General features: G+C 37.1%; 2 protein-coding genes across 6 annotated transcripts; one reads left to right on the top strand and one right to left on the bottom strand.

The window, feature by feature from the left end:
* Positions 1-298: 298 nt before the first annotated feature.
* On the bottom strand, positions 299-1,939 carry LOC110603315 (glycine-rich cell wall structural protein). Of its 2 annotated transcripts, XM_043951663.1 has the most exons (2): positions 843-1,936; positions 299-680 (listed from the first exon to the last, which is right to left on the bottom strand). In XM_043951663.1, exons 1-2 carry the CDS (start codon positions 1,603-1,605, stop codon positions 556-558), a joined length of 888 nt encoding a protein of 295 aa, XP_043807598.1. In that variant the 5' UTR covers positions 1,606-1,936; the 3' UTR covers positions 299-555. The 2 variants fall into 2 exon arrangements, with proteins under 2 accessions (XP_043807598.1, XP_043807597.1); XM_043951662.1 differs by having other exon boundaries at positions 299-1,939.
* A 2,933-nt stretch (positions 1,940-4,872) lies between these two features.
* On the top strand, positions 4,873-9,276 carry LOC110603790 (trihelix transcription factor ASIL2). 4 transcript variants are annotated; one of them, XM_021741704.2, is made up of 2 exons: positions 4,873-6,174; positions 8,889-9,276. In XM_021741704.2, exon 1 carries the CDS (start codon positions 5,157-5,159, stop codon positions 6,171-6,173), a length of 1,017 nt encoding a protein of 338 aa, XP_021597396.1. In that variant the 5' UTR covers positions 4,873-5,156; the 3' UTR covers position 6,174; positions 8,889-9,276. The 4 variants fall into 4 exon arrangements, with proteins under 4 accessions (XP_021597396.1, XP_021597395.1, XP_021597399.1 ...); XM_021741703.2 differs by having other exon boundaries at positions 8,872-9,276; XM_021741707.2 differs by having other exon boundaries at positions 4,873-6,186.
* The last annotated feature ends 1,405 nt before the right edge of the window (positions 9,277-10,681 follow it).

Raw genomic sequence — 10,681 nt, 5'->3', positions numbered from 1 at the left:
TTAGGTGAATTCGAAGTTCTATATTTGTCTTCACAGATGTGGCTGTCAAATGGCATATAGCATATTTTTCATGCCCTTGTTATTTTCGTGTGTATTCGGTGGTAGAGTCCTAATTTCAATGAAAACCAACGAGAACGCTCTGTGATTAACGAGACATGATCAGTAGATCTAGAAATTTAATTTTAACACTGGTTTACCTTTAGGAATTTGTAGGAGTTTATCCACAATCCATCATGTATACATTCTTTTTTTCGATTGGATTCAAATGAACTACGACTCAAAAAGTATGAAATTGAAATAATTTCAGAAGATGATATTAGTAATTAAAATATTTCACAATCATCTGCTCATGCTCATATTACTTCATAAACTAGTTTAAAAATAGTGAACATGAAGTTGATAACTAGGAGCAACATTAGGAAAATTAATAAATGAAAGAGATTATTCAGATAGATACAGTCTTTATGAAGGTGATAAAGGAACATAAAGTTGCAAGCAGTCGGCAATAGCAGATTCCTACTTTCCTGTCCATGGATTCTGCCACCAAATCCATCTCTACTGCCCACCCTCAACGCCTCCCCCACCAATACCACCACCTCCTCCGCCAAAGCCTCCTCCCCCACCTCCACCACCAATACCTCCTCCGCCTCCGAATCCGCCACCACCTCCACCGCCCACACCTCCACCGGCTCCCTTGCCAATGCCGCCTCCAAATCCTCCGCCTGCACCGCCTCCAAATCCTCCGCCAACTCCTTTTCCAATACCTCCCCCAAAGCCACCACCTCCACCGGCTCCACCGCCCATTCCTCCACCAGCTCCCTTGCCAACTCCACCGCCCACACCTCCACCGGCTCCCTTGCCAATGCCGCCTCCAAATCCTCCGCCTGCACCGCCTCCAAATCCTCCGCCATCTCCTTTTCCAATACCTCCCCCAAAGCCACCACCTCCACCGGCTCCACCGCCCATTCCTCCACCAGCTCCCTTGCCAATACCTCCTCCAAATCCTCCACCTGCACCGCCACCTACTCCACCTCCAACTCCTTTCCCAATACCTCCCCCGAAGCCGCCACCACCACCTATTCCTCCTCCAGCACCACCACCAACACCTCCTCCACTCCCTCCACCAGCACCACCTCCAAATCCACCGCCACCTCCTTTGCCAATGCCTCCTCCTCCACCAATACCACCACCGCCTCCAAATCCTCCACCGCCATGATTATGCCTTTTCTTCTTCTCATGGTGCTTGCCACCACCTCCAATCCCTCCACCAATTCCACCACCCCCACCACCGCCACCAGCACCTCCTCCACCTTTTCCAACACAATCAGGCTTAGCAATACCAATGTCAGGGCTTCCAGTACCCAAACTGAAACCCTCTCCCTTCCCAAAACCAAAAGAATGACCAGAGCTCAACCCTTTTCCACCAGCAAAACCTCCAAAACCACCGCCAACCAACCCTGGGTTCCCCACACCATCGAGAAACCACTGAGGTTTCTTGTCTTCCCCACCCTTATTCTCCTCTAGTAATTTTCTGCTCTCGACAGACTCACAGCATAATAGCAAAGCAACGAACACAGCCAACCAAATAAATCTGAGGGACTCCATTACCGCTAAAAACCTTGATCGTGAACGCAGAACGGGAGTCTTCCATGGGTGAATATATATAGAGGAGCTTATCGACGACTAGGCTTTTCTCCGGTAAAGTGGGATTCAGAATGGTTGGAAGTTGAGATAGTTTAATTATCAAGCTGATAGCTTTACAACACCGTTCCAGCTAGATTACATACCCATCAACGTGATTTGACCATCCTTCATTCATAGCCACCGTTAAGCCATGCCTGAGCAGTAACACTCTTTCTTGGAGACAGGTTTCATTTAATAAACCTCGCATTTGCCCACATTCTGTATGCATGAAAGTGTAACTCTTTTTCACGTTCTCCAGGCAGAAAAGCTGAACCCAATTGAACTTTTATCATCTTCTTCTTCTTTCTTTGTTGGAAGGTATCTGTGGAGAATATTTCCATAATTCTGAATTTCTAATCCCATTTTTATTTGTATAATCAAGACAATATAAGGTTTTCTTGTGTTATTAAGGGGAAAAAAAAAGAAAGACTTTTGCTTTTGTTCCAATTTACTTGAACTTTTTAAACTGAAATTTCTTCATACTACGAGAGTTCCAATTTAATAATGCTAAATAGAACAATTTCTTTTTATTACCACGTTAATAAAAAAAAAATTTGCAAACCTTTGGGGCAAATTTTGTCATTTTTAGTAATAAATTAATAACGAAAAATTAATAATAGAAACAATATGAGTAAGGGAATATAATATAAAATTTATTGTTTTTAACTATATTTATTATATATTTTTAAAATTTAATATAAAAATTAGATAAATTTGATTTTTTAGACGAAAGGAAGACCGTCTCATTTTTAATTGAAAATTATATTCAATAGCAAATGACAAAAAGGATGAAATTTCATAACTTTATAAATATAAAAGAAAATCAATATTATTAATTTTTATAGTGTTTGAGATACTGAAATTTATTACATTGAAAGTAGTTAATAGTTTTTTAATTAATATTATTCTTATAACTTATTTTTCATTTATATAGATATTTATTAATTTATCAATGAATATAAAGTGAAAAATTATAAATAATTTTGAGATTTCATGCTTTAACATTTGGAAGTGTATAAATTTTGTTCCGCTGGAAAATATAAACCCATTTTTCACTGTAACTATTTTACTAAAATTAAATCATGTCCCTAATATAAACTTTTTTAAAAATATTTTTATATAAAAATATTAATTAATTTTAAATTTGATTTACATGTTAATAATGTAATAAAATAGGCCTCAGAATGCTTTACTAGAGGTCTTAAACAACTTATTCATCAAGGGAAAATATTGCCTTATAAGCTTGGCAGGAATTGTCCAATTGTGTCTCAGCTATCTTTTGCTGATGATCTTCTTATCTTTATAAATGGAGATGTCAAAAGCATTCGTAATTTCAGGAACTTTTTGCTTGATTATCAGACAGCTTCGGGCCAATTAATTAATTTTGAAAAGTGTTCCTTTTATTGTACCAAAAAGGCGACTCCAGCCACTGTTTCAAAATTTGAACAATTGTTGGGTATCAAGAGAAAATCGTTACCTTTTATCTACCTTGGGGCTCCTATTTACCAAGGGATAAATCGGGCAATTTATTGCAAGGAGCTGCTTCAAAAAGTTGATGCTAAATTGATGGGGTGGACAAAAAAATTTCTTTCTCCTGGGGGTCAATTAATTTTAATCAAGCATGTTTTAAACTCTATCCCTATACACACCATGGGATCTATGCTCTTGCCGAAATCTATTATGAACTCTCTGGAGGGCAAATTTGCAGATTTTTTCTGGAACTCAACATCGGTGCAACCAAAGCATCATTGGGTAAGGTACTCGGAATTCTGCCTGCCTAAGGAGGAGGGGGTCTTGGATTACGCTCCTTACTCTCTCTACAAGAAGCTTATTCTCTGAAAATGTGGTGGTTGTACCTTTCGAAAAATTCTCTTTGATTTGCTTATATGCACAGTAAGTATCATCGGCAAGGAGAGATAATATATAAATCACCGAATTCTTGTTCTTGGAAGCGCATCTGCCATGCAAGTTCAATTGGTGCTGAGTTAATTGAAATTGAAAATGGAACGGTGAGATGGAAAAATAGTCATATGGGTAATTTCACGTTAGCTGCAGCATATAGCGAAGTTCGACAGCGTCGAGGAGCTTCTTTATCTCATCGAATGATTTGGGACAATAGTATACCACTGACGTTCTCAATCCTGGTTTGGAAAATATTGAGAAATGCCATTCCTTTGCCATCTCAACTGCAAAAACTTGGTATACAGACCGCATCAGCTTGCCCCTTTTGTCAATCGGCAGAAGCTTCGGTCAACCATGTTTTTTATCTCTGTAACCCTATTCAGCAGATTTGGAAAGTGTTTGGTTCTTATGTGCTGTCTGATATATCGACTAAAGGTACCTTGAGCCAGGGGCTCATGACTTGGTGGCTATCTTTTTCACAAAATTCTTTTGCAGGCCGAATTTGTAGATTGGTACCAGTGGTAATTTTGTTCTATATTTGGCAAGCTTACTGCGACATAACCTGGGGAGATACTGCTATTTTCTTTCCAGCAATTAAGCATCAGATTGCCACTTTTATACTTAATTGGGGAATAGCTAATTCAACGAAGAAGTTTGCTTGACCATTTCCACAATTGTCAGATATTCTTCCTGATGGATTCGGTTTGCAGAATTTGAAGCCCATGCTGGTTTATTAGAAAAAACTAGCAACTGGTTTTTTGAAACTTAATATCGATGCTTCCTTCACTCCATCTTTCTCGTCAGGAGGTGCAATTATAAGAGATGAATTTGGTTCCTTTGTTGCAGCTATCTCCTTTCCTTTAGAGGCAACTAACGCTCTTGCTGCAGAGATGTGTGCTTTGAAAGTTAGTTTGGAATGGTGTCATAGCCAACAATTATTTAATTTGCAAGTGGAAACGGACTCAATGGCCTTAATATCAGCTCTGAACTGCTCATCCTCAACAACTAGCAAGACGATTGAAGATATTAAACTGTTTATTAATTCTTCTTCGGTCCATCATAATTTCAGAAAGGGCAACAAGGCGGCTCATTATTTGGCTCTTTTGAGCAGATTATCCAGGAGATCTATTTTTTTTTTTCTTTAAATCTCTGTCTCAGTTGTTGAAAGGTATTGTACTTTCTGACTGTATGGGTTCGCCCTACATTCGTTTCAAATAACTAAAAAATAATGGTCTGTCTGCCCACCTTCACAAAAAAACAAAAAACAAAAAATAATAAAAAGCCAATGGTAGAAGCTGGCCTTAGCGCGCGCACCCACTTACTCGCAGGTGCAGCGTAGCTTCTTCCCCTGTCGACACTTGAAACTCTCGCACCGCTCCTAAAAACCCTAGAAATCGCGGTTTCTTCAACCCACAAATTTTGTACCTTTCCCTCTAATTTCCCACAAATCTTAATTCGAATTCTCGAATTCACCAACAAAATCATTTTTATTTTTCAATTAGAAGGCAAAACGTTATCAACTGATTTTGTACATTACTCGATTGCTGTTTGATCAAGCAATATACCCAAAAATGGATGATATTGAAGACGACGCAGGGTTTCCACCAAAAGCCCATTCTTTCAATCGCTCAAGAAAATTGCCTGCATATTCTCTCTATGATCAAGATTACGTCGTCGACGATGATGACGACGACGAATTTGATGAAGATCAAGATTCCGACGACAGCTATAGCTCTAGAAGGTATTCTCACAATCTCGATAAACAAAATAATGATTTCGATAGATACCCAAAGAGGCAAAAGCTCAAAAGCTCCGTTTCCAATTACGAATTGGTTCCACGAAGTGGGAGATTGTTGTCGTACGAGGAAGGCAATTTCTCTCCGGATTGGAGTGAGCACGAGAAATTCGTCCTTTTGGAGGTTTGGGGAGATAGGTTCTTGCAATTGGGCAGGAATAGCCTAAGATCCGAGGACTGGGTCGAGGTAGCAGAGAAAGTGTCGGAGTCATCAAAAATCAAGAGAACAGAAACTCAGTGTAAACTAATGATGGATGCTTTGAAGAGAAAATATAAAAAAGAGAAGGCAAAAGGTGTCAATAATAGCAAATGGGCGTACTTTAGAAAAATGGATATGCTAATGAACCAAGAACTTGGAGGTGGTAGTGGGTTTAGTTTAGCTTGTGGTGTTGATTCAGGAGAATTTGTTTTTATGGACACGCATGTGTATTTAGACCGTGCAAATGGGAATGATGAGATGCGAGATAGTCCATGTGAATCAGAGAATGAAGAGGAAGAAGAGGAGGGGGCAGGGAATGGCGGAAGTGATGGGGTGAAGGGGTTGAAAGTGTTGGCAGATTCAGTGCAGAAGTTTGGGGAGATATATGAGAAGATAGAGAGTAGTAAGAGGGAACAGATGATGGAATTGGAGAGGATGAGAGTGGAATTTCAGAGAGAGTTGGAGTTGCAGAAGAAGCAAATTTTAGAGAGGGCGCAAGCAGAGATTGCGAAAATAAGGGAAGGAGATGATGATGTAGATGAGGAAGAGGATACTGATGATGAAGATGATTCTGGAGAGGATGTCAGTGAATAATGTAGGTATCCAGGTAGATCTGTGCTTTCTATGCAATCTATATTTTATGATTATGTATTTATTTGATTTTTGTTTACTTGGAAAATTGATTAAACAATATGGTCTTTTGACGTCTTTCCTTTTGTTGGTTGGCATTCAGTTATCATTGTCAGCTTTTTGGTAATGTCATCTGAAATAAGTAGTGGAACCGTGGCTTGAATATTTACATAGGTTAAGGACGGGTTTTGTTACCATAATTTAGTTTTTACAAAGTAAAGCTTACTTTGTCTATGATGAAATAAATATGGTAGAGACGAAGTAAGAAATAAAGTAATCAAGAATAGACAACTGAAAAGATTTCTTTGACGAACATCAATAGTTCTTCAAAATTTTGTCACACCTCGAATGTATTGTGTGTGATGTAGATGCATGTTTCCAATGGCTCTCATCACTGAATAATACAATTAATTTGACTTTTATATTCATTGTCATACCTCTCTCTCTCTCTCTCTCTCTCTCTCTCTCTCTCTCTCTCTCTCTCTCTCTCTCTCTCTCTCTCTCTCCGCTACATGGTGCTAGCACTCTTTGGGCATAGATAAGAAATCCCAACTGCTTTATTTCCTAATTTTTACATACAATTCAGATGCATTTTTGTGCATATCAAAATGATACTTAGTAAGAGTAACACAGGAATGTTCATTTGAGTAATTCTTTTTCAGAGCGTTACTTCAGTAAAAATTTTATGAAGTCATGTGAATATATATTTTCTTCCTTTTACATAATCTCTGAATGAATTTCAAAGTCTGAATGTATGGGTTTTTCTTCAAAGAAAGATGTAACTTTTAATTCAAAGAAGTCTTCAAAAATTTCAGAAACATGTGATCATAATATGACTTATTTGTTGTTTGATGGTAAGCCATAACTGTTACCTTGTTGCCTGATGATCCTTTTTCATATCTAGACTTAATTGCATCACTCTCAATGTCGTGACTATGATGCATTTTATAAAATGTTTTATATGTTGAGTTTCTTCAATTAATTGCATATAGACTATAGAGGGAGATTTGATTATTTAGGTTGTCATCAAATATTGATAAAGATCCCCTATCAATTTTATTAACAAATTGAATGTTAGCTTATTATTTTGATGTTTCTGGACTGATCTTCTGTAGAACTCCTTAAAAGCCATGCCAATCAGTAAACATGGCCGTCTAGGCTCCATTCATAGGGCATGGGAAGCAAACATGGTTTCCAAGTTCTAAGTTTAGGATTGTTTTCATTTATCCTCCAGAACCAAACATGCCAATCAGTTACCGTTTGATCTCTTTGTTATAGCTGGGATCCTTTCATTTGTCATGAAGAAAAAAGATATTGTATTGCAGGTCTACCTTTTGTTTCAATTTCCTTTTAGTTGATCTATAATATTAATGTATATATTACTTCCAATACTAAGAGCAAGACCAACATTGGCGTATAGATTTCTAAATCCTGTTTTCTTCTGATTTGAATAACTTCTTGTCAAGTTTTGTCATTGTCACTTGGTTTTGTCATATTACAAGCATTAGAACTTATAGTCATAATTTTTTGCATAAAAGAGAAAAGGCTGTAAAATTTGTTAATTTCATTTTTTTTTCAAATCTGAAAAATAGCCATCTATTTCAGCAGGTAAACATGTTCTCCATATTTTTCTTTGGAGTGATAAATTGAAAATTAGACTATGTTAGCATATTTTTGAAACAAGGATGATGTGTAATTTCCCCTTAAGTTTGCAATAGCAAGGGGCAATGCAGAATTGGTTTTGAATTGGGTTGAATGGTGAAAAAGGATCTGTGTAGTCAACTCCAATTAGTTTGAGATTAGAACTTAGTTTTTATTGTTGCTATGTCTACAGTGCAAGGGGCAGGTAATTGGTGAATCCACTTTTGTCTTCAGTGGTATGTAGGATGCATCAAGTCTTAATGTCTCAATCATCTACAAATATGTTATTTATTGGCTGAATGCACATTTTGCCTTTGACCTTTTCACAAAAAGTCATTCTATCCTCTCAACTTAATAGTTCTATTTACTCCTTGAACTTATAAACTGAAGAATAACTTAGCCCCTGTGATTTGTGCAGCAAAGTAGGTTATATGCGTGCACAGTTCGAATTAATTTGCTAGTCATTACCATACGTATTTAAATCTCTAAGAGAGAAAAATGGAGAAAGAGAGATAAGAAAAATTTTTTGCAATTAAATTCTTCTTCTTTTCCCAAGTCAATATATTTAATGAGCATCATTCACCTAGCAGATGCATTGAATCACCTGCATAGCTATCTTGGATTTAGGGTTGAAGTTATCCCATGGTTTTAGGGGGTTAAATAGGATGATTATAAAGTTGAGGGTAAAATGAATTTTCATAAAAAAAAAAAAAAATCAGGAGGCATTTGGCTGTTATTTATTTATTGAGAAGGCCTATGAATGTGTCCTCGATGGTGTAGTGCTAGTGGTTTGGATTATAAACTGTCAGATCGTACCTGGCAGTAAGGTTTGAGCACCTTCCTATGTGGTACACTCTGATACACTGTACTTGCATACTGAGGTGATCAGAAAACTTGATTACCCAGTGTCTGAACTACTGAGATATACGCCTATACCTTATGGTAATACTCTTAGATTGATATGTTCTCTAACTTTTCTTTTTCGTTTCCGTGCATCTTCCTGATTATGTTTTAATTCCAGGGAATCGTTTGTGTCAGGTTTTTTGAAGTGGAACTCTTGGGATTCCAATGCTTGAAAAAAAAAAGGCAAAAATAACTGAGTATCACGAGTGTTATATGGAGAAAGGAATTTCTCCAGCTCTTTTTATACTTGGAGAGTGCCAAAAGGTGCTTATATCCTTGGAATCCCAAGGATTTAGTAATTCGAGGGCATGATGGTTTTCTATTGGCTACCTACGTTTTCTTTTGATTGGGAATCTAGTAACAGTCTTTCTCAATCTGATGTACTCTTTTGTATTGTATTTGTGTTGAAATCATATCTTGGACAATTAAGGTGTTATGATTATGTAGCTTGTACATTTATCCTCTCGTCAACAACTGAAGTAGTAGTCTGAATCTTGAAAATAAATTTGCTTTCTAGCGTTCAGCACTGGATTTGTGATCTAAAAACACCATGGCTCCTTGGAAGAGCTGGGTGCACAAAACATCTTTTATCTTCCAATGTTGTGCGGAGAATGGCAGTGATTTGATTGGAAAGCATTTACCCTAATTGACTCTTTCTGCAAATGGGCTGCGCTCGGAAACTGATTTCTCAAATTTGAGCTTTTAGAATCAGCGTTCTCCCACAAACCCTGTTATGAAAATATTTGCGAAACAATTATTTTCAACTTTCAAAAAGAAAGAAAATGAGGTGCTTGAAATAGCCATAACCCCCTAAGGAGGCCTTAATATGGTGGTCTCAGTTTATTCTTTTTTAACTGTTTCAACAAAGACGGAACGGATGCTTGTATCTATTTATACAGAATTTCCAATTTAAAAGATTTTTTTAAAAAAAAAATTATGGTCAATGGAATCACTGTACTTATAATGAATATACTTTTATTATTATGATATGGTCCCAGTTAAAATAAAATTGTAATATGTATATATATTTAAAATTAAAGGTTTCGAAAACGTGAAATATATTCTGAACTACCAATAACACAAATTTTGCAAGGAAAAGGATCAATTCCACAAAGTTTTTGCCATCAGTTTCATGTTATTGTTGTTCTAAACTTGTAACTCAGGGAACAGCCCCTCCTTTAAAGGAGCTATCCACTGGATCCGAATGTGGTTAACATCCCCACAGATCATCTTCTTCTTTTGTGCTAAAACATTTGGCTTTTCTTTTTTCCTTGAAGGAGTAATTGGAAATCCTTTTTCTAGGCAAGGGATCGGTTACGCTGAGATGGAAATGTTTCCCTCCAAGTTGTGCATCAAACTAGGGACGAGGCTGCCGAACTCTGCTAAAACTGATTGATCATATATGTATGACTTGAATTTTGGGATTATGATTCGCGACTTGGAGGATATCATTTCCATCTCAGCAGAATTCACGTCTAATGGCCCCTTCGTGGAAAAAGTTTTTCAATTACCCTTTTAGATTTAGAGATATAAACCCATAATATCTTCTTCTTCTTCTTCCTTCATTTAAGCTGCAAATCAGGTATAAGTTCTTGCAATTTTCTCCACGAAACCCATGACTCATTGTTATTGTCTTCAGGAATTGCAATTTCACATTTCTCAGGAGCTCCATTGCAAGATCCTCATGGACGGAACTGAAGGCCATGAATTATGGAATCTATTCATGTTGACCAAAAAAATGGCAACAATCAAATCCCTGCAAAACTCTACTCTCTTAGTCTTCTTCTCTGAATGCTGAAATTTTTGGCCCACCATATATGCTATATATTCCTTGTTCAATATAACGTTCATGAAATAACAAGTCAAATAATAACATACAGACATACGTACTGAATTTTATATATATATATATATACACGTGGTAAATA

Source organism: Manihot esculenta, chromosome 16, assembly GCF_001659605.2.
Source record: "Manihot esculenta cultivar AM560-2 chromosome 16, M.esculenta_v8, whole genome shotgun sequence".
Taxonomy (NCBI): domain Eukaryota; kingdom Viridiplantae; phylum Streptophyta; class Magnoliopsida; order Malpighiales; family Euphorbiaceae; genus Manihot; species Manihot esculenta.
Note: the sequence above shows the minus strand (reverse complement) of the source record. Positions and strands in the feature narration are given on the sequence as shown.